The 24,481-nt window shown below is 47.9% G+C and overlaps 1 protein-coding gene across 1 annotated transcript in view; it reads right to left on the bottom strand.

The window, feature by feature from the left end:
- The window catches only part of CSMD2 (CUB and Sushi multiple domains 2), a 653,956-nt gene that overhangs the window by 299,113 nt on the left and 330,362 nt on the right, over positions 1–24,481 (bottom strand). The window contains exons 10-11 of the mRNA XM_036829393.1: positions 16,528–16,649; positions 802–905 (exon numbers count right to left, since the gene is read on the bottom strand). Coding sequence (XP_036685288.1) covers positions 802–905; positions 16,528–16,649 — 226 coding nt within the window. The remainder of the gene's footprint in view (positions 1–801; positions 906–16,527; positions 16,650–24,481) is intronic.

Here is a 24,481-nt window from a genome sequence, read left to right on the forward strand (position 1 = left end):
GAATTAAATGAGATAACTGATGTGAAAGTTCCCATCACAGTGCCTGGGCACATAGTAGGTGCCCAACATATGTGAAATCTCCCCTCCTTCTTGGCAGGGGAGGTGGATGAGGTCAGGCCTGTCTATCTCTCTAACGCTGGGCCACACACCTTGAACAGGAGTATTCTCCTGCTTTCACGTCAGGCTAATCATGGTGGGTGAAGGAGGAGCCAAATGGCCCCCAAGAGCTGAGACCCAGTGTAATGGAACCCAGGACAGCCCGACGTCATCCTCTCCCTTGACTAGACCATGTCAAACCAGCCTTTCTGGCCTCAGAAAATGTGGTCCCAATTCCAGGAAACCATCCTTTTCCCAGACAGTTATGAGCGTGGAGGGAAATTAGCAAAACCCTTCCATTGTCTCTGTCTGAAGTTAGACCACCACACACGTACGTGGCCTTGAGGAAAAACTCCTGGGGGCAGAAGCAGGGTCTGCATAGATGCAGACAGTCAAGTGGAATGCTCCAGGCGCACGCACCAAACCTCCATTTCCCCTGCTCCCTAAGAGGCTGCCCCTTCTGTACACTTCCCCTGTGACTTCCTAGCGAGACTCTGGCCCAGTGCTCTGTTTCCCTTGGTAGGAGCAGAGGGAGACGGAAGGATTGTTGCTGAGACAGTGCTGCAGGACACCTGTCCTTGTCATAGCATGGTGGCAGGGGGTAGGGTCAGGGGGACCAAGCAGGACTCGACAAGCCCATCCCCCCGCCCCCAGCCAAGGTGCCCGTGCTCCTGCCCTGCCCACCACGTGCTCCGCTTCACTCACATGTAGAGAACCGTCTTCTGGTCCCCGTCCTGACCACCGTCCCCGACCGTCAGGGTGTCGTAACCCCTCTCCAGGTCAAACTCCTCGAAGGCCAGCTTGATCACCTAGGGAGGGAGCAGGGGTTAGGGAGAGGGCAGGGGCTGCCGGGAGAGACTCCCACGGCCTTGAAGACAGCAAGGATCTTCATGTCCCCATGTCCGGAGCGCCCGCGACACCACCCCACACAACCCTCAATCCAAACTGAGCGTTTCCATGCCACCTTTTTGAGTGTGAACTTTTTCTCTCTGGGGCCATACAGTCTCTGGGGTCCCCTGATGTTTTCCAAAGATGATCATGGTACATCTGGCCAACTCTGGAGGCTGTCATGGCAACACCAGGCACATCTGGCCAGCTGTGAGAGGATGAGACTCTTCCTTCATGCTTTAATGCACAGAAATCCCCGCGGAACTGGAGGCAGATTTTCAGGCCACATGTGGACTCTTAGCTATGCGGTCCTCAGGGACCTGCAGACATTTCCCTTGGCCTCTCCTCTGCCTGCTTTTCTCCATCCACTTTGATTGTTTACTTGTTGAATAAATGAATGTTCCAGGAAAGGGCTTTCGACAAGATTCTTTTATCTTGTTTTAGTCCTGCCTGCTGCAAATATTTACTAAGCACTCACACCACATGCCAGCCTAGGAGGTAGGGTTTCATGGTGAGCAGGACACGGTCCCTGCCCTGGGTGAGCGGGGAGACAGAACAGTAAACTGATAACCACAACCCCAGGTGACAGATGCTAGCCTATGGTGGGGGGAGGCGGGGAGGCTGTGATTGGGGGGAGTGGTGGTCTGAGAGTTCTGAAGGCTCTGGAAGACTGTCAGGGTCAGAAGGGGATGACGGGAGAGGCAGGGGTCTAGTGCACAAGGCCCGAGCTGTGGCAGAGATGGAACATTCCGGAGTGGTCAGTGTCTATCAATGAAGGTCCACAAACTGAACATAGCCGTCAGCTGCCTCACTCTGGGGGACGATGTGGATGGGCCTTCTGTGCAAGGAGGTGGCTCAAGAAGGTCCAGAACTTAAGACATCTGCCTGGAGCGAGGTCCAAAGGGCCTCATAGCCTCCCCTGCCCCGAAGAGCTGGGCTTTATCCTGAGGGAGGAGCGGCAGGAGAGTTTTAAACAGTGGGAACGGGGACAATTAGGTGTTGGAGAAGAACATTGGTCTGGCTTCTCGTGTGGAAACTGACGTGGCAGGAGAGAGGCCAGAGCCGGTGGCGCTGATTCGAGGCTTCGGTGGCAGTTAGGTGAGCGACGCAGGAGGGCCACACAGTGGAGACGCACGAGAGAGACGGTCCTGCAGTCTTCAGGGTTTGTGGCTGGACGGATGTGGGGACTGAGGGAGAGAGGGAGTCTGGGAAGACCTGCAGCTTCCCGGCTTGGGCAGTTGGGTGGTGGGTGACAGTGCCGTTCACGAAGACAGAACACACAGAGTCCCCTCCCCTAACATCTCATCTGGGCCTCTTTTTGTCTGTTTCAGGCTGGTTTCAATGGGATAAAGACCTTCAGGCTCCCAGTAGGGAGGCTGCAAGCGCTTCTTTGTTTTCCATTCTGCCCCTCAAGGAGTAGAGAATTCCCAAGGATGGTTTTTCCTAGTGGTGTAGGCTTCCTCTGTCCAAACCAAACAGCCCAGCAGAGCCTCACCCCAGGGCGCCTTCAGGTGCCCCGGAAGGAAAGGGCTGCTGCACTTGTGCCTGAGCCCGGTACCGCCTGTGCAGTGCCCTCTGCCTGGGCACGGGACTCACAGCGAGAAGCCGTGAGCGTGGACGGGAGGGAGGACGGGTGCCATTGGCTGGAAGGAGGCTGCAGGAGGCTTCCTGGAGGAAATGAAGCCCAGGCTGAGTTTGGGAGATGGACTGGGGTCCGATAAACGGAGAAGGAAAGGAAAGTGATCCAGGCAGAGGGAGAAGCAGGTGCTGGGGCAGACGCGTGGGGCGAGTAGATCTGGAGTTGTCTGACTGAGAGGGAAGCAGAGGGTGGTGTTGCCAGAGAAGTGGGAGGAGCCAGGTTAGGAAGGGCTGTCCGTCATGCTAAGGATTTAGGCTTTGTCCTAAAGACAAGGGGGAATCATGGAAGAGTTGTAAGTAAATGTACGGCATGAGACTTCTGTTTTAGGAGCAATAGCATTGAGGGCTGGTGGAAAACAGCCCGATGTCTGGGCTGCACAACAGTGTGGGTGAGGGAGGATGTGGGCCCTAGGAAGGCAGCAGTTGGGGCCTATTGGAAAACAGGGGATGGAGGAGCTGGGGGTACTGACCTTGGAGAAGAGAGACGCAGGGGCAGAGGCAGGAGCAGCAGTAACCCTGGCTGGCTCCAGGGGCAAACGTGGAGACGACAAGGCACTGAGAACCCACTCTGGGACTGTCAGAACTGTCCCACAATGAAAAGGACTGCATTCAGAGGTAGTGAGCAGCCCATCGCCGGTGGTATGCAAGTAGAGTGAGGATAGCCTTCCTCCTTGGGGCTCTCAGATAGTTTCGACAAAAATACTAGACCCTACTGATAAAAATCCTTGTTGGCTACATAGACACATATTACAGTGGGCAACCTACAGTGAGTGGGGAAGCCTTAGCCCCTCTGGGTTTCCCGCCGAGCAGGCAAGCTCGCCTCCATGTTCCCTGAGGACCCATCATCACCATCTGCTTAGGCTGGAATCGCCTTCCCATCTCTTACCCTCCCCAGTCCTGCCCTACAGAACGATGTCGCCATTTCCTAGTCCAGTACGCAAGGGGGGGCCCTCGGCACCTGCTCCCCGCTGCCCTCCCACCTCAGGGCCTGTGTGGTCTCCCCTCACATCGGCCCATTCACGACCCCGCTTTGCACAGTCCCCTCCCCCGCCCCCGGTTCCCCTAGCAACGTCTCCACATCCTTGAACTCTTGTCCAGGTGCTCCCTGATTGCCCTTCCTCTCCTCTCCGTGTCAGGACTTACCTGCTGCACTGCGACTGATCTGTTTACCTGGTCTTCCACTACACCATGAACTTCCTGGAGGGCAGGGGCCAGGTCTCATGGCCTCTGAACCACCAGCGCCTGTTGGTGTGCCAGGCACATGCCACGGGCTCAGACAATGCTGAATGGGAGAACGCTTTCCAGACCCTTCCTGACTCCCCAGCATGGACTTATCGCCAGGCTCTTGGACCCCTCACAGGAGCTATCATCAAGGACAAAGGTCGGCAGACTATTCCTGTAAAGGGCCAGGCAGTAAATATTTGCCCCTGTGCATCCCATCTGATGTCTGTTGCGATGACCCACCTTTGCTGCTGTAGCATGAATGCAGCCACAGCTTCACACGTCCATGCAGCCATAATCCATGTACACTGGTACGTATACGAATGGGCATGGCTGTGTTCCAATAAAGCTTAGTTTACGAAAACAAACAATGAACTGGATTTGGCCCAAAGGTGGTAGTTTGCCGACCTCTGGTCTAGGAGATTCTTTGAGACACTTAATCACAGTTTTTGATCTTCCCTTTGATCTTCTCTTGAGAGATTCTGTCACTACAAGAGCCGACACCTATAATGTACTCGACTCTGTTCTGAGCGCTTTACGTACATCAACTCATGTAAGACTCACAACAGCCACTATGAATACCTCCATTTTACAAATGGGAAAGCCCAGGCACAGAGACATTAGGCGACTCGCCTAAGATCACACAGCTAAGTGGTGGAACTGAGACTCATCAGGCAGCCAGAGGCCAGGCCCTTACCACTGTGCTCGCCTCATAGCATCCCAGGGAGGTCTCCGGTCCACAAGGTAGGGACCACGACTTAACCTCTCAGTCTTCCCTAAGCTCTTTTTCTGGATCCCAGCGGCTCAGCTAACACTTGCTCATAAAGTACTCCAAGGCCAGTTGTGCCTTCTGCAGACCGAGGGGCCTGGCCTCTGCAGGGAGTCAGGGTCCTGCCTGTACATTCTCACCACCGTCACCCCTTCCGGCCAGCCCCCACTCACGAAGCCACCGTCAAAAGACAGAGCACGTGATTACTATGTCTATGATGGGAAAACATTGCTTTGAAGGCCAGAGCCCAGAGCCATAAAATGATTCACATCACTGATTAGAGCACCATTGATGTGAGCTGCATTTTAGAGTGTCTGACCCTAACATGGGAGCTAATTACACCAAGCAGACAGCACAACATACACAACGTTGAAGCTTTGGGATGGGCCCCCAGTGCACAGTGTACTGGTGCTTTCAATTTTTTTTCGCTCTTCTCTTTGGCCTTTCTTTAAAGACAGGATCCTATAATGATTCATTAACTAACATGCAGATAAATCAAGCTGGCAAAGTGTCTTTCTAAGGCAGGGAGTGGCAGCACATGAAATAGGCATGATTAAAGAGGCACGCGTATATACAGCTCAGACACCCAATTTGCACCCATTAGGTAAATGAATAAACAAACCCTGCACTAGGGCATAATTACTGAGCACCTGCCTTGTGCCAAGCACCGAGCTAGCTGCTTCCCATAAGTTATCTCACTTGCCTGACAATTCACAGCAGAATCTAAACGCCAAGTGCACAGTGCAGATGGTGAGTATTGGAGGACGGCAAAGGAGGGACAGATGAAAGGCGGCTGCACGGAGGAGGTGGGTGTGCAGGGACCTGCAGGATGGAGAAGGGTGTGGGCTCCGTCCCGGACATGCTCTGAGCAGTGAACAGGGGAACAAGGAGCAAGGAGGGCAGCCAAGGGGTCAGCGGGGAGGGGCGAGCAGCACGGCTGAGTCTGCATTTTGCCTGGCAGGCCAGAGCAAGCAGTCTGGATTTCAGGGTGAAGATGAGGGGGAAGCTATAACTCGGCATGGAGGGAGGGCTGGAGGCAGAGAGACCTGCCAGGAGGCTGGTCCAGGGTCCAGGAGTGGGACGAGGGCTTAGGGGAGCCTGAGTCTGTGTTCATTGCAGAGAGCGGGTGGGGGAGGGAATCCTGGAGACTGTACCCCTCAGCACACAGCCGCCTTTCCGGAGAATTGCGGGCAACGGGAGTGGGACCATGGAGGGTGCCCACCCTGGGCCCAGAGGACATTCCTTGCTTCCTGAGCACCATCCAGGACCAGCCGAAGGACAGGGATCCCAGTCCTGCCAGGCTGTGCCCAAGGTCTCAGTGAGGCTCCAGAGGATGTGACAGCTCTCAGGCATATTTTGGGAAGCTGGAGTCCCAAGAGATCTAGACTGAGATTGTTTTGTCCAATGACCGCATTCCTATAACTGCCTCCTAGCTGGGCTCTGGCCTCTGCTGCCCATCCTTCACTCTATACCAGAAACTCTGTGCCCCGCGACCCCTTAGAGCGGGGGTTGGATAACTATGGTCCTTGGGCCAAATCAGGCCTGTGGCCTCTTTTTGTTTGGCCCCTTGAGTTAAGAAGTGTTCGCACTTTTTTAAAGGGTTAAAAAATAAATAAACCACTACAAGGAAGAATGTGCAACGGAAACCTCACATGGTCCTCAAAGCGTAAAATATTTATGATCTGGTTCTTTACAAAAAGTTTGCTGACCTCTGGACTAGAGCAATGGTTTTCAAATTGAGTTCCCAGGCACCCTGGGGTTCTACAAAGGTACTATGGGGGCACAAACAAAGGTGGGAAAAGAGCCAGAGTGGGCAGGGCCTTGCTCCAACCAAAGCAGTTCCTTTTCATCTAGTTCATGATTGGGACTCTGTGACAGACATAGTGGTTCACTCAATGTTCCTCCCACCATTTACCCATTCTTAATAGAACGCTGGCTTTGTTTGGAACGTGGCAATATACCTGGCTAACCTGAGAGCTAAGGATAGTGAAGTGACAGGATTCTGGGCAATGAGACATGAGCTGAGGAGTTCTCAGGGCATTTTCCCACCTCTCTCCTTGCTTTCCTGGAATACAAATGTGAGGACAGAGGTGAAGCAGCCTTCTTGTGATCACGAGGACAAGAGCCACATGCAAAGCATGGCAGAGGGAAAAATAGGAGGTGCTCAAGACACTGAGAAAACTACTAAACCAGCCCTGGAGTCTTCACTTCTGGACCTTTGGGTTATGGAGAAAATAATCAGTGTTTTGTTTAAGCTTCTGTGGAGGAGTTTTCTGCAACTCACAGCCAATCAGAACCTAATGACTATGGGTTCTGAAGCAAGGCTTTCATCACCACAGAAAAGTTTATCAACTCTTGAGCCTCAGGAGAAAGTTCCGCTTCTTGGCATGGAAACCCTAGGCTTTCCATGGCCTGCCCCTGCCCCTTCCCAGTGAGTCAGAGCTCCCTCCACAACCCTCGGCTCCAGGCCTGCTTCCCTATTCCTCCTCAGAGCACTTCTCTGAGTTCCTGAGGGCTGACCTTGGCTTCCCCCAACCCCCGCCTCAGGATACTAATGCTGCGGACAGCCTGACTATTAGCTCCATGAAAGGAAGGGAACTCCCTTTCCCTGGGCACGGCCCGCATGGTGACTCCTGCCTGGGTCTTGCTGAGGACCCAGGGCAGGGCTGGAGAACTGGCTCTTGGGGTGGGGAGGAGGGGAGTTCGGTGGAAGGGCTGTTCTGAACCCTCAGGAGTTCAGGCAGAGAGGCCTCCGGCACCTTTAAGGAAGGTTTTTGAGGAGGTTGGGAAAGAAAGCCCAGGGGCAGAGATTGAGAACTTTCAGAGGTTCTGGAACTTTGGTCACTACCTCAGGTTTAATTTTGCTGGCTCTGAGAGTAGTGAGCCCTTCATCCATTCATTCACTCATTGGTTGATGGATTCATTCATTCAATTATTCACTCAACAGTTAATACGTCCTTGCCAGGTGCTGGGCTTTGGAGAGGCAATAGAGGAAGACAAACATGGCCATTGCCCTGAGACCTCACAGTCTAGAAGGGGAGACACACGGGTATATGCGAAACACAGCGCAGTGTGATGAGTGCTGAAATCAGAGGAACACGGGGATGGGGCAAATGCGAGGGGCACAAAATCCCGGCTAGAGGAGGGAGCAGGCCTTGTCTTCACGAATAGAGGAAGGTGTGTGGGAATAGGCCACGGCCAGCTCTAGGGGAAGAGGAGTGCCAAAATACACCGGGAAATGAAAACAACTGTAAAAAGGAAAGGGATCAGGGTCAGGACTTGGAGGAGGCCATGGAAGCGTCCCTCTAGAGCCGCCCAATCGTGAGGAATGAGCTGTGGGGGCATTTAGGGAAAGCCTCTCTCATCACCAGCCAGCATCTTGCATGGGGCGCAGCACAGAGAGTGCAAGAGTGAATGTTTGCTCAATGAATAAATGAGTGAACAAAAGGGCCAACACATGGGTTCCTGACATTTGCACGAGACAGCGATTGTTGGCTGGAGAGTTATTTCTCTGTTCTTCGGATCTACAAAGGGAAGAGTGACACTGATAATCCCCAAGGAGTGAATAATCAAAACGCTGTTATCTTTGGCTTTGAAGTTCATAAAATGTGCTTTCCTCTCCCTCTCCCTTCCAGGCCCCCTCCTTCTCCTTGGCGTCCTCATCTCTCTCTCCCTCCCATATCTCTCTTTCTCTCCTGCCTGCCTTTTACTTCTTTTCTAGCACAGGTGGATTAACTGTCCTGATCAAATCCAGCGAGGATCATATGCAAATTGACTCATATGTCTTGAGTTCATACTGAGAAGCTGTGAAAGAAAGGCAGATGCGCGCCGGTAGGGGGCGCCGACTCAGGTCTGGGTTTCAGTCCTGACCACGGAAATTTCATCAGCCACATCTTTCCTCAGGCTGAGCTGAAAGGTCCTAATAGGAGGAGGCTCTGGGACCCAGCAAGGGCAGGTCCATACCTGAGGAGCTACCTGACGCAGAGACAGGTCTCTTCCGTCAGTTGGTAACGTATCCAAACCTCTGCTGAGCTCCTCCTCTGTGCCGGGCACTGTGCTAACTGCAGGAGAGATAAACAAAATGCCACTCCTACTTTGGGGGCTCTCACGAGCTATGGAGGAAAGAGATTCCCGACACAGTGCAATGTAACATGCATGCAAACGGAAGGGGCTGACGAAGTGCTGGAGGAACAGAGGCAGGACTAAGACCTGGTGGAGGTAGGAAGGCTTCTCTGAAGAGCAGGGATCTGAAATGTGTCTCAAAGATGGGTAGGGATTTGCCTGGAGGAGAAGGGAAGGCACACTGGGATAGGGTGTGCTGGAAAGAGTTCTTAAAGGGCCAGCTGTGTCTGAACCGGGAGTTCAGTGTGGCTGAAGCCAGGGCTGCCCGAGGGGAGGTGGGCAGGAGGGCCTCGTGTGCTTTGCTGGGAGGGAAGGGGGTTGTTATTTGTCACATACGCCAGGTTGGTCAGAACCACCAGGATGTTCTTTAAAAATATAGGTTCCAGGTTCCCATCTCAGACCCACTGAATCAGATCTTTGAGGAAAGAGCTTTGGAATTTGTGTCTTTAAACTTTCTCCAGGTATTTCTGAGGATTGACCAAATTTGGGAAATGTTATTGTGGGCAAAATGACTACAAAAACTAAGAGAGCCCATCTGGCCAAGGCGGGGCTCGCATTTCTCCAGACCATCCCAATCAAAGGGAGAATGCAGAGCTGTGTACCTAGTAGGCCAGCATCACTTGCTCTGAGCCGCCTTTTCTCTTTTCCCTGAATCTGTCCAGCTTCCAGGAGGATGGACCAAGGTGGTTTTAATTGTTTTATTCTTAGTTTATCGAGGAGAGACATACCCTTCACCTGCCTCTGCAATGAGACTGTCAGTTCTTGTTCCCACAGGGCAGAGCAGCAGAGCCCATGGTGCTCAATCAAGGCTGCCATCTTGACATAGGTTCTCAGCCATTCCCACGTCAGACCATTTTTGGGCCTTGTTTGGACCTTCCAATTGCCCTTGGAGGCCCTAGTCACTGAAACATTCCCAGCTCCCTGTCAAGCTCAACCAGGAGAGGTCCTACAAGGGGGATGAAATGCCAGGAAGGGTCCTCATGCCCACACACATACAGGTACTAGGGATGCGTAATCATTCCATGATTATAAGGAGTCCTACTCTACACTCCTGCGGGCAAAACTCTCAGCTCCTTCTCATGACTGCATTTTTCTTCACCTGCTCATTGTGAAAGGAGCCCCTGCATTCTCAGTCCAATTTGCCTCTCACTCACTCCAGATCCTTCACTCACCATCCTCTTTCTCCTACATCTTCATTCTCTTTCTCTGTGCTTGTTTTGCCCACAGCCTACAAATGGGCTCAAAATCCCAATATCCTAAACAACCACCCTAAGTAGCCCAAAGCTTTCTGTCCACCCGACCTCCCTCATGTACCCTTTCTCCTTCCCTCGCTTCACAATGAAGTCAAAAAGGCTGTCTACATGCCTGGCCTCTTGAGCCTCCCCCCCTCCCCATCCATTCACTCCCCATCCCACTGCTGTTTCTGCCCCCCAGAGCTCCACTGAAAGGTCTTCTTCCAAGACCAAAGCCAACAGTCTCTTTCCAGTCCTTTTCCAACAAGATGCTTCTCAGCGTTGCCATTATTAGACGTATCCTGGTTGGAAACTCTTCCTGCTTTTGCAGCTTGATTTCCCTCCTACCACGTCGACTGCTCCTTCTCTGTTTCTTTCACTGGATCTCCTTCATCTGTAAGGATTGTGTTCCCAGATCCATTCTAAATCTTTTCATTCTCTTTGCTCTCTCCAAGAAGGGTTATCCATGCCTTACGCATCCGTTCCCAACTGTGTGTTGATGAAATGACCCCCAAATCTCTCTCTTGAACCTAGATTTACCCAGTTTCCAACCAGTGTATCCAAATGTCACTGGATGAAATGCAGGCACTTCAAATGCACATGCTTCCCTCTTGACTGCTGCCAAGCTTGTTCCTCTTCTTTTTTTTTTTTTTTTTTTTAAAGTAGGCTATTTAATTTTATTTATTTATTTTTGGCTGTGCTGGGTCTTCGGTTCGTGCGAGGGCTTTCTCTAGTTGCGGCAAGTGGGGGCCACTCTTCGTCGCGGTGCGGGGACCGCTCTTCATCGCGGTGCGCGGGCCTTTCACTATCGCGGCCCCTCCCGTTGCGGGGCACAGGCTCCAGACGCGCAGGCTCAGTAATTGTGGCTCACGGGCCCAGCCGCTCCGCGGCATGTGGGATCTTCCCAGACCAGGGCTCGAACCCGTGTCCCCTGCATTAGCAGGCAGACTCTCAACCACCGCGCCACCAGGGAAGCCCATGTTCCTCTTCTTGTATTTCCTTTTAAAGCCACCGATTGGTCCACGTCAGAAAACACTGAGTCATCATCTATTTTTGTTCATTGAATAAATGTTTACTGAGTGCCTACTATATACCAGGCACTATGGTGGTCACTTGGGACACAATGTTGAATGAAACCTCTCCTTCTCCCTCCATCTCACACCCAATCAGACATCAAGTCCCATCCCATTCCCTAAATTCCTCTTAAATCTGTCTCCCCCTTCATGTTTCCAAAGCCTTGGTTGATGACCCCAGATTTCTTACTTGGGTAACTGCTTCAGTCTCCTAACCGGTCTCATTCCCCCCAGTATCCCTCTCTAATAGCTCTACTGATGCCAGAGTAATCTTTCAAAAATTCAGACCTTCCTCCTATTGCTCTGGTTCAGAAGAAAGAGTGGCCCTCATCTTTCCCAAGGCTGATCCCAGGGCTACCACTCCCAACCCCTCCCATCTATTCTGAGACCTTGTTCCATCCAGTAGCACAGCACAGCTACTGAAGTTCATGGGCAATAGACCCAAGAAGACTGGGTTTATATCTCAGTGCTGCCACTTATTTCCTGGTTATGTGCTATGAGTAAGTTTCTTAACCTTCAACCTGTCCACGATTCAGTTTTTTCATCCATCAAATGGGTCTTTTTAAAACCTAATTAATTGTGCTATGAAGAGAATGAAAGAAAGTCATTTACACAGAAGGCCTAGCTCAGTTCTTGGCACATGACAGGCATACAATAAGAGATAGCTATTATTGTTATTACCAACAGCCTAACACTTCTACCCTTAAAAATCTGTTTCAGGGTAAAACTCAAGCCTCTCTACCAAGCATGTGGGTTCACCATGATCTAAATCTTGCTGACCTTTCCAGCCTCATCTTGATATAGGCATGTTGAATTATTTTCAGTTCTAAGAGACTGTTCCAAACCTTGGTGCCTCTGCACATGTATCCACTCTGAAATACTGATTTCTAAGCCTACTCATCCTTCAAGACCCTGTTCAAATGTCACCTCCTCTGTGAAAAGTTCCCTGACCTTCCAGGTAGTGGCTCCTTCCTAGATTTTCCCATCGCACTCTAGACTCATCTCCATTAGCACTTATCCAAACTCTAGCTTTACATTTACTTACATGACTTCTCGCCTATGTGCACGCTCCTGTGCAGGGCAGAGATCATATCATGGTCAATGAACGAATAAACGCTCATCTCATAAAACATATTGTGAACTTGGAGAGGCTGTGATTTTTGCTGAAGGAGATATTCCCAAAGTGACCAGACAAGCAGTTCCTGGACACACTTGTATCTCTCCTGTGGGCCAGTGAACAGGGGTAGGAACACACTCTGCATTTTCCCTGCTATTTGCAGGAAGGCAGCTCCGAGTCTTCAGTCTAAGACTTTGAGTTTCTACTCTTACACCCTCCTTTCGGCATTGTATGCTCCCTGGCTGTCCTCCTGGGTGGTGTCAGTAAGGAACTCCCTTCAGCCTTTCTGGGCTCCTCTAGCACTACCTGAAGCTCAGTAAGAACCCATGAAGCTGCTAAGAACACCCTTCTGCACAACTTGACTCTGAGGGAGTGTCCTTCAGAGGGGCTGGCTTCAGGAATCCGGGTTGGAGTGACCTCCTGCAGGGCATGTGGGGGAGTGACCAATATGGGGCCATTGACCTCCACACACCAGCCAAGGCTAGGCCTTCTGAGGGCAAATCAAATTGTTTCTCAGAAAATTCTCACGCCTTACCTACACTTCCCCCGTACCCCACCTTAAGATTCAAAAGCAAACAGAGATAAGCATTTTTAACAATGCCCAAGAAAGAGTCCTCTAGTCAGCAACTTAATAACTTCAAAGGTAGTAGGTCCTTCTTCTGGTTTAGCCTCCATTTCCATCCCCATGTGGCTGAAACATCCTTCTCCATTGACTAGGTTCATCACCAAATGGTTTGATAAAATATGAATCTTTCTTTGTAAAAGGCCTTGCAGAGGAAATCTGTTTCCAGTGTTCCAAGTATTATGGTCCTAGGCACTCTTGAGCAAACAATTTTAAAATGTTGAGTAAAATTTTAAAAGAAAAAAAAAAAAGCTTTTTACAAGTTAGTAAGTGTTATGAACGGAATTATATCTCTCTAAAATTCATATGTTGAAACCCTAACCCTCAATGTGATGGCATTTGGAGATGGGGCCTTTAGGAAGGTGATTAGGGTTAAATGAAGTAATAAGGGTGGGGCCTTAATCCAATGGGTTTGGTGTCCTCAAAAGAGGGGAGGAGGTACCAGAAAGTTTCTCTCTGAATGTGCACAGAGGAAAGGCCATGTGAGGACACAGTGAGAAGGAGGCCATCTATAAGCTGGGAAGAGTCCTCACCAGAAACCAAATTTGCTGGCATCTTGATCATAGACTTCTAGTCTCTAGAACTGTGAGAAAATAATTGTCTCTTGTTAGAGCCACCCAGTCTATTATATTTTGTTATGGAAGCCTGAGAAGACTAGTACAGTAAGAATTCTTAGAGTCTAAAACCCAGTGAATGTAGAGATACAAAATGTGATTCAGAGCATGAAGCTGGCTTTGGCCTTGAGTGAATTTTTAAAAACTGGTGAAGTAGTGCTTTGGTTTTCAGGGCCTTGTGGAGAAGAGGGAGAAGGAGACAAAGGTCAGGGTCCACCAAAGTTGGGGACTCTCAGATGACACCCCTGAACAAAGCTGAGCTAGTAAAGGCTGCACCCTTAGTGTGAGGATGAACTAGAAATAAGCCTACCTTCCTTCTCATACAGCACTGCTACAACCTGGGTAGATCTCGAGGCTTATTGTTTATCTCAGACCTTGACACTGAGTGAACAGCAAACAGAAAACTTCCCCTGAGACTCCATCATGCTAAATCTGTCTTCACATGGGTTTTCAGCCTTCAGATTACTTGGGTGGTTTGAAATCTTCATACTGAGAATTTAGTCTGAAGAGGTTTCTGGCTGGTAATGCCCCCAGGCACTGAGCAGAAGCAAACACACCAGCTTCTACCCAGGTCTCAAAGAATTCCCACAGACAAAGTTTATGATTCTAACCACATAGTCGAAAGTTACAAAACAAAGAAAGAAACATGGTTCTGGGGGCCAGAGGTGAGAAACAACAGGCAACAGAGTGAAACTTGTGAAGATTTCATATACTGAGATTCATAGACACAGAATATAAAACAAATGTGTTTAACATATTTAAATAACTTAAATATATGTAAGGAGCAAGAGATTATAAAATTAGCTCAAAAAGCACCTGAAAAAAAACTAAATAGGACTTCATAAACCAAAAATAATGATATTTGAAATTAAAATAAATCTCCAGTGAATGACTTCAACGGAGGTTAGAGATAACTGAACAGAGAATTATTGAACAGAATGAGAGAAAATGATAGACGTTAAGAATCAAAGAAGAGGGCTTCCCTGGTGGCGCAGTGGTTGAGAATCTGCCTGCTAGTGCAGGGGACACGGGTTCGAGCCCTGGTCTGGGAAGATCCCACATGCCGCGGAGCAACTAGGCCTGTGAGCCACAACTACTGAGCCTGTGCATCTGGAGCCTGTGCTCCACAACAAGAGAGGCCACGATAGTGAGAGGTCCGTGCACCATGATGAAGAGTGGCCCCTGCTTGCCGCAACTAGAGAAAGCCCTTGCACAGAAACGAAGACCCAACACAGACAAAAATAAATAAATTAATCAAAAAAAAAAAAAGAATCAAAGAAGACAGAGTGAGAAACATTAACATGCCTTGTCAGACTTCCAGAAGCAGAAAAGAAAGAGAATAAAGAGAGACAACAGTCGAAATGACAATAGCTAAAAATTTTCCCAAAATGATGAAAGATGCAATCCATAGATTCTAGAAGCTTAATGAAATTAAATAGGATGAATACCAAAATATCCACAACTAGACATATGACAGTGAAACTGTAGAACACCAAAAACAAGGGTAGGATAGAAAGAGGAAAAACTCCAAATCATTTTATGAGGTTAACAATATTTTGACACAGAGATCTGGCAGGGGTGTGTGTGTATGCATGTGTATGTATGTATGTGTGTGTGTGTGTGTGTGTGTATAATATATTCTATTTTGTTATATATATAATACATAACAAAATAGAAGCAAAATCACTATGCAAATTTTTAGTAAATCAAATATAGGCATGTTTAAAAATGATAATACTAAATGACCAGGTTGAGTTTATCTCAGGAATGCAAGGTTGGTTTAACATCAGAAAAATCAACCAGTGGAATTCACCACACAGGAGAATAAAGGAGAAAATCATATGATTATATCAATAGATATAGAAAGATGCTCAATAAAAGTCAACATCCATTCACAATAAAAGCTCTTAGCAAACTAGGATTAGAAAGGAACTATAAATTTAAGAAAAAGACTTCAGCAAGCATCATACTTAATGGTGAGGAAGTAAAACATTGTGTTTAACACTGAACAATGGCAAAAGTGCCTACCATCATCACAATGGTTTGACATTACACTGGAGATTCTAGGCAGAACATTGGGGCAAGAAAAAGGTTGAAGAAAAGGTATAAGATTGAAAAGGAGGAAACAAAACCATCATTCTTTGCAGATGATAACTGTCTTATGTAGAAAACTCCAAAGAATTCACAGATAAATTATTATGGAATAGTTGCTATATACAAAAATCAAAGTATAAAAATGAACTGCATTTCTAACCACCATGCAAGAAAAAGGTAGAAAATAAAATCTTAAAAGATATGATTTATAAAAGCAACAACAAATATATCTAGGAATAAATATATTAAGAATTGTACAAGATTTACAATGGAAAAATTACACAAGTTTACAGAAAGCCATTAAAGAAGCCCTAAGTAAATAAAGATATACCATATTAATGGACTGGAAGACTTGGTCTCATAAAGATATCAGTTCTCCAATTTATCTGTAGTTTTGGTATAATTAAAATAAAGATTGCAACAGGTCATTTTGTGGATCTTGGCAAGATACTTATAAAATTTATTAGAGAACAAAGGGCACTTCACAGGAAAAAAAATACTAACTGGGAAATAAAGATGTGAAAAGATGTATATAGCAGTGCAAAATGATACACAACAACATAGATAAATCTTAAGGACGTAACTTTGAGTGAACTTGATTAATACTATGTACAACATGATTACATTTATATGAAGTTCAAATGCTGGCAAACTAAACATTTTTATGGATACACACTTATGTGCTAACTACAAAGAAAAGCAGAGGAATAATAAAGCACACAATCGAGGTAATGGTGACCTGAGGGATAGGGAATGGAATGAGGTTAGTGAGGGACACACATCACTAAGATATCTGTGTGCTTTTTTTTTCTCTTGAGTGGGGAGATGGCTACACAGGTGTTTGTTGTACTGATGTTCTTTATATCTTATATTTTACAAGTATGCTTTTTATCTACTTGGTATTTAGTAAAAACAATGTTTAATAATTGTCTGCAGAGAATCTACCACAACCAAGGTCTGGGTTTGAAATTCCTGGTAGAACAACTGTCCCCAGTCCAGTCCTGCCCGTAGGACACTCCCCATCCTCCCCAAGAGCCTTACCTTGGCGGGGTTGAGCGCTGTGATGATCCACACACAGTGTGCGTTGTTGTCATACTGAATGGGGAAATTAGGGGAGGTGATGATGCCCGAGGGGCCTCGGAGGTGGGCATCACACATACGGGCTGCAGAGGGGAGATGGAAGGCAAGCATTTTAGTTTAGGTTAGGATGAGTTCCCATCCCCACCTCCCACTCCCAGCCCAGAAGAGACTGAAGTCTGTACATCCCACCCCAGATATAACTTCCTACTTCCTGTTTCCTTCCCCCATGGTTCTTAGCGGGCTCAAAGGAAGTCACAGTTCCCCAAGCACTGGGGGAAGAGTAAGCCCCACATGCCTTGACCCGCTGCTCTCTAGGCAACGATGAACTTCCACTGTCAGGCTAAGCAAGCCCCCTACCCTGACTCCACTGTGACCGAGCAGCACATCTCTACCAAGAGGGTGTGGGCTACTACACACCTTGACCTCAAGCTAGGTGGACCCCATGTACCTATGGGCCTGCTAAACTGCTCTCCTCCTGCTCTGCTGACTTTTCTGCATTCCCCCATTTGCTCTCAGGCCTCCTGAAGTAGAATCTCAGGGTGTCCTTGTCAAGGCCACCCCACTAGGTATCAGAATGTCTGAGCCCAAGGACTCTGCCGAGGTCCCTGGCTCAGCCCAGTGTCAGGCACCCAGAGTGATTTCAGGGACAATAAAGTACTTCCCCACACTTAGCACGTGCCTGAAATAGGCTTTTGACTGGAAGCATGAAGATTCAAGGTGAATTAGAAGAAGTGCTCTCCTCAAGTAGATATAAAGTGTTATCAATCACAACTTAATCTAATTAAGCTCTTTAAAATAGCTTCTAAACTAATTAGATTAAGTAGTGATTGATACCAGTTAAGGTACTACATTGTATCGAGGTGTTTGCCTTCTTTAAAAACATGTTCTTTAGTTCCAACCCCTTCATTCTTCAATGTTAGTGCTCAGCTATTTTAATAAAGAGCTCTACGAGCCTCTTCTGTTGCTGCCCATGTGGCAATTTATCTTAATTGTAGGCAAAGTGCCTAACGGTAAAGAACTAGCAAGCAAACTCAACAAGCCTAAGTATATAAAATGAAAGTGGTGTCAAACCTGGTTTCCTCTGATGGGGCAAAATATCCTAGAACTCCTCTCCGTGTGTGGACAGGGCTGTGATAAACCTTTCCCAGGAAACCCTTCCTAGGAGGGCCTGGGGAAGCAGGCTCCCCAGCTCTGGACATAATTAATCTCTTCTCATTTCACACATTCATGCCTGTGCTCATTCATTCCCACATATACTGAGTGCCTATTAACAGGCCAGGCAGAGGGTGGGGAGAGAAAAATGTCTAAGACACAATCCCTCTTCTCTGAAGGGCCACCAGCAAGTGGAGGGAACAGATGTGAAAAACAGTTACAACTGAGTGGAGTGAGTGTTGTCAGGGGTTACGCGCAAGAGACCCGGGGTCAGAATTGCTCCTACGGCTCATCCCCTCCAGCGAGGAAGTTCCTTTCGGTGGCTCTCCCCAGTCCTGCACCTGAAGGATCTTCTCATCCTGACCTCAAATGTTGAGTCAAGTTTGAACAAAGCCCTAGGGGAACCCTCTCCCCCACTCCCCTCCCGTGCATCTGATTGCTCCTGTAATTCTGGGCTGAGAAACACGGACAATCACTGATTCCACTTGATACAACTGGGCCTGAAGGCAGCACCGCATGGGGAGGAGAGAGCATGCTGTGGGGTTTACCAGCTTGGCATTCTGGGTTTTAAGTCCACTTGCTGTTTGTTTAAGTCTGGTAAGTTAGAAAACCTCTCTGATTCTACTTCATCTGTAAAATGGGACTAGGGATATTGCCCCACTGAGGCATGGTGAGGATGAAATTCTATGAGATTTTAGATATGAAGGCTCACCAAGGATCCAGGACATCATCAATATTTAACAAAGGGGAGCTGGGACTGTCAGACTCTGATATTATGTTCATTCCATCTCACTATCCCCAAGATTTCTCAAGGCCAGGGATCTTTATTCTACCTTTCCTGAAGTTTCTTTACAGGATTTGTTTCCCATGACCACACTTGAGACTGACAACATCACTAAACAAATTAGAATAAGATACTCAAAACCAAAAGCCTGATCCCAGCCCACCTTTGCAAAGAGGACCTGTGGATTCCGAATGCTAGGCCTGCAGGGAATCCTGACAAATCTCTACCAGCACTACCTTACACCTATTCTGGAGACTCAGGTTTTGCTGCCAAAAGCCCTCAGCTTCAGACTTAATTTATCCTGCACTTGTTTCCAAAAATTAGATGGTCTTTGCAGTTTGTTGAGATGTGCTGAAGGTAAATTAGAGAGAACAGGGCAAAAAGGCATTTATCACTTTAAGGGCTTAGAGGGGTTTAATGAAAATATTACAATCTGCAGCTAGTTAGCATGGAGCACCTAAAAATAGGTTCCGAATGGAGCATCAGCTCCTTTTCTCCTCTGCTGTCTGGGTAAGGTCAGGGGGTCTGCAGACAGACAGACTTCTCAGCAGCTGCCTGCGATCCCACCAACAGATGGTTAGATCATCGCTGTGGCCCACAAGGGCTGGCGAGACGGTTGATGCTCAGACAGGGACTGAATAAATGAATAAACACATATTTGTGTTTCTCTATTTGCCTTTTCCCATCAAATGCCTTGCTGGATAACTTTCAGGAGACTTTTCCAGGACCTTCCATGCCCAAGCTCTGCTGCAAAGTCCCATTCTTCCTCTGAACATCACTACACCATATAACAGGGGCGCTATTCCAGGGGACTTTAGAGAGACATCGTTTAGACCCACAGCCAGTTCTGGCATCAAAACAACTTGGTACCAGAAAGGGAACTGCTCCAGGTGCAAGTGCCTCTGGTCTTCTATCTTCTCCCCAAATCTTTTTTTTTTTAATTTAAAAAAAAATTTTTTTTTTATTTATTTATGGCTGTGTTGGGTCTTTGTTTCTGTGCGAGGGCTTTCTCTAGTTGTGGCAAGCGGGGGCGACTCTTCATCGCGGTGCGCAGGTCTCTCACTATTGCGGCCTCTCTTGTTGCGGAGCACAGGCTCCAGATGCACAGGCTCAGTAATTGTGGCTCATGGGCCTAGTTGCTCCGCGGCATGTGGGATCTTCCCAGACCAGGGCTAGAACCCGTGTCCCCTGCATTGGCAGGCAGATTCTCAACCACTGTGCCACCAGGGAAGCCCGTATCTTCTCCCCAAATCTTATTCCCACCCTGCTCCATGCTGGCTTCCCTCACTTCTCCTACTACTGACCTCCCTCCTCATCCTTCCCTTTCCACAGTTCTCTCTCTAGAACCACCTCCTGACCACCAATTCTAAGGCAAACAAACCCTGACTTGTAGCTGCAACGTCTTTCAGAATTGCCTGCTCCAACTCCTGCCGTGAGGGAAGCCGATCTCCCCCTCCTGGGTCCGCAGCACTCCGCAGTGGAGAGCTTTCTCCTCCCCTCCAGTGTTTTGTTCCACGAACAATTGCTAACCCCCTGGAGGAAGTCTTCTTTGACCTTCCTCTGTATCTCACTCCACTGACAACAACTTTCTCTCCACCATCAGCTCCCTGTCTTCTCCTCCACCCTTACCCAACTTAGATCCCATGGTCCACCATTATGATCATTTTCTTGCAAATTCACCTAAGTCCCTTGCTCCTTTTTCCTTTAAATGATTGCCCAAAAGACATCCATTGTGGATGAACTTCTCCACCTACATTCTCTAGCCCTGCCCCCATGCAGTAGAGCTTTGCTGGAGAAAAATCACATGAGTAGGAAGATTGGTGTCACTATAAATTCATGATCACCCACCTCAACAAGTCCTGGATATTGTCCAGCAACTCTGCCATTTAGCCCTATTAAGCTCACTCTCCCACTCTGCTCAAAGAACCTTTCATGCCTCCTGCACATCCCTCGGACCTCTCACCTTTCCCCTTGCCTCCCCTTACCCTCAGGTGATGACCTTGCTTCAGTCTTTGTGGGTGGAACAGAGGACATTTGGCAGGTGTGCCCTCTCTCTCACCCCCCAAGTCTGCAATCCCGTCTGCTTATGTGCTCATCTTCTTCCTTTCGGTTCCAACAGAGGGATGGCTCCTTCACCTTTCAGAGTTCAGCACCTCCTCCTGAGATCAGGTGCCCCTGCCCAAGGTCAACCACGTCCATGGCCACACCCAGGGCCTGTTGTTCTGGGACCCAGGAGAGTCCATCCCATCTGTGAGATCTTAAACTCCATCACCCCGTTCCTTTCCCTGCTGCCTACGCATCCAGCAGAGTGACTTTGGTCTCGATGCACCACCTGCTGTCCTAAATCCTAGGCCTCTCCAGACTCCTGGCTCCCTCATTTCTCCCCATCTCTCCATCCTCTCCTGACCCTTCTTTTCTCACTACCTAGTCTGGACCTCAAGTCCCTCACCAGCAGCTCCTGTAACACTCTCTTATCTACCTTTGATTAACCATCTCTATTCCTAATCCTGGGTGCCCGGGGGCTGCCAGGAGAACCATGGCACCACCACAGACTTGTGGTTTGCCACTGAAATGGAAGCTTTGGCCCAAGTCAGTCCTCTCTCTTGTCTTTGTTCCGTTTCCTTGACAGCTCCTTACAGGGGCAATTTCAAACATCCACCACTTAGTTGAGCCACTTAACCCCAGGGGCTGCTTTCTGGTCTTTGTTGTACTCGACCTCTCTAAAGTGTCTGACCCTGCTGACCCTTCTCTCTCTGTGCAACTCACATTCATTGGCTTCCATGACGCCTCTGGTTCTTCTCCTACCTCTCTGACTGATCTATCTTGTCCATTAACTCCCTAAAAGTAGTTGTTTAAATCTGGGCAAAGAACATATAATACTTTGCACAGTTTCTGCCAATTTTCTGTGAGTTCACAATTAGATCAAAATAAATGTTACCAAAAAGTGGGGGCAGGGGGGAGGAGAGGTTGTTCTATGTGGTTCCATCTAGTGTGTATTTACTCCAAATTGGTGTCCAGGAGCAATTTTCAAGTAGAAGTAGGATAGAGCCTTTGGACTGCGGTGGAGTCCCAGTTCAAAAGATTAGCTTTGGGCCTTTGGGCAAGTTGGCGGACCACTCCAAGCTTGAGCTGAACATAGAACATGGATGTTGCCTCTTTCCTTGTAAAGAAATTACGAAAAATGTTTACTGTACTGCTTTATACAAATAGCTTAATAAATGGGAGCTTTACCATTAGTACATACGTATAGGTAAGGGGCTCAGGGAGCAATGGGGCATGTATTCTAGTGAAGTCAGCACATCACCCAGGGGAGAATAACTACAGAGGAGAGGAGAGGAAGGCGGGGGTAGCATGGGGGAGGGATGGGGGTAGGGGTGAGGGGGTGGAGAAAAGAGGAGGGGAGGGACATGACAAAACCCTGAACAACATTAGTGTTTAAGGGGGAGGCCCAGGAAGCTGACCCAAGACGGAAGACAGCCACCTGTAATTTTCACGGCATTAAATTAAACTTTTTTGTGCAATATTTCCCACATTTCACTCCCACCTCAGGAGAATGAGTGAGAAGATTCAGAGCATTTCAGTAATTTGCCCTGTGCCATATGGTATGTTACTAGCAAGGTTGGAACTTGAACTTAGGTCTCTGAGTCCTGAGTCTGGTGTTCTATTTACCAAAAAAGCTCTTACTCTAGGAAGAAAATTAATGTATGACTTTCTGTTGATGATCTACTCTGTGACTCAGTAACTGTATTTCATCTGGGGCTGGTACTCCATCCCTATCCTCTGTCAACACCAATTTGTGGTCACAAGAAACCAGATCTCCTGGTTGTCAATTTGGTCCTCTTCACTCCATCAGTGGTTTACAAACCGTGCTCCCCAGAACCTCAGGGGTTCCCTGGAGGTGGCTTCGCGGCTGCTGGAAGTGGTGAGAAGGGGGCAACTCCAAATCCCCTGCCCCTACTTCATTGAGAGAAGTTCCACGGTATCTATTTTATTTATGGGGCCTCTGCAAAAGCTTTTTAAAAAATATTGGGCTCCCTATGTGAAATAAGTTTGACAAGCCCTATATTATACTGCCTGTATCTGGGCCTGAATAGAATTAGTATAACAGGATAACAATGTTTCATGCTGTCCTCAATTCCTTTGGATGATCAAAATTTTCTAGTAGTTAAATGAGAAGCTTATTTCTTCTGGTGGGAAGGGAAGAAAAAAAAAGGCCTGTGAATATCGAATTTCAAATTCCAAAATGAGGGCACGGTCCCCAATTGTTCATGCATTTCAATCACTGATTCATTCAGGTTGTCCTCAAACATTTGTTGAAAACCTATCATTTGCCGGGTCCCATGTTTTGGTAGAATTAATTGTGTGGAAAATGAATGTTTAAAATCAAATCATATTTTAAATGCATTAGAGGAAAAATAATACCACTGTGTGTGGCGGTGAATCCTTTTCAGACTGTGATCTTTTGGTAACTTGCTTATTAGTGGAGCTATCGTGGAATTCAAAGAGTTTTGTCCCTTTCTATTTTTAAGGTGGGCTTCCTTTAAACTCTCTGTTAAAAAAATCACAATTAGAATAGTAATTCTGACTAATTAAAAATAAGAGATTTTAAAAGGAAAACTTTCAAAACTGCCAAAATTAAAGAACCCCCCTTGAATTTAATATCTAACTCAGCCCTTGGCCTTCGGGGAAGTCCAGGACAGATCAGCCAAGTCCAAACCCAGCAACCTTTGCTTTTCTCTTCCTCCCTCACAATGACCTCGGGAGAGGGAAAAAGAGGGAGAGAGTGGCAGGAAGGTGAACCTGCCCTAGAGCCCCCTCTCAACCACAGCTAGTACTGGTCACTTTCTATAAAATGGCTTGTTTCAATTTGGCAATCACTAGGCACTGGAGGTTTTGTTTTCCCAGTTCACAAATGAGGGCCCTGTGGCTAAAAAAGAGGAAGGAAGCCGCCCAGGGCCAGCAAGCCAGCAGGAGGTAGAGTTGGTCTCTAGATCAAAGTCTGTGGGCCTTCCAAGGTGTGTGATTGCAACAGGATTGGACAGGACAGTGAGGAAACAGGCTTCTAAAAGATCTGGGGCCACTAGAGGCTGAGGGTGCGCTCTGAGGCGTGGGGAAGCTATATCCCGACAGGGCTCAGCAGTTTAAACTAAACACGCTGCACACAAGCCTCACAGATACGCTGGGGTCATTTCTAAATGAGGCCTTTCATGTCCACTGTCTCCTCTAGTTCTCGCAGTAATGTCATAAAGCAATGTTCTATAATCACTGCCTTTTATCAAAAGAAAAGAGATTCACAGAGGTGAAAAGACAGGCCTAAGGACACCCAGCTAAAAAGTGGTGATGGTTGGATTTGTACCCAATTCTGTCTGGCTCTGTTTTCCGTGATTTCCCCCCCACTTCCCAGGGGCAGAGGATGGGATGAAAATGGATGTGAAAAAGCTCGGCCCGATGCTTAGTCAATAGCGTGGCAGAGAATGCAGAGTCCAGGGGGTCAAAATCATTGGAGGGACTTGACTGGGGCACACAACATGTCTGGGGAAAAAGATGAGCACATTACTTGACTGTGAACTTTCTTCTGAAACACCAGCCCTTCCCCACCCTGGGCTTATTCATGTAAACAACCACCATTACTAAGAGAACAACCTGCCTCCAATGAAAAGGTCTTGGGGAGAGATCAGATCCCACCACCTCCTGAAGGCATCCTTGTTCTGGCTCCTCAAAAGGAATTTTGAAATGACAGACAGGCAAAGGGTGCCTTGATCCTCAGACTTGATAATTTTATGCCTGTCTACTCAGCTGGTGTCTTGGTTCCCCGGAAATGGAGTGTTGTGCTATTCAGTTATTCATGAATTAAATCATCCATTCAACACATGCTATTGAGCACCTACTATGTGCCTGGCCCTATTCAAGGCAGTGAACAAAACAGACGTCCTTGCCCTATAGAGCTTATATTCTAGCACAAGAATGTTCGCTTTCTTG

This window comes from Balaenoptera musculus, chromosome 1, assembly GCF_009873245.2.
Source record: "Balaenoptera musculus isolate JJ_BM4_2016_0621 chromosome 1, mBalMus1.pri.v3, whole genome shotgun sequence".
Taxonomy (NCBI): domain Eukaryota; kingdom Metazoa; phylum Chordata; class Mammalia; order Artiodactyla; family Balaenopteridae; genus Balaenoptera; species Balaenoptera musculus.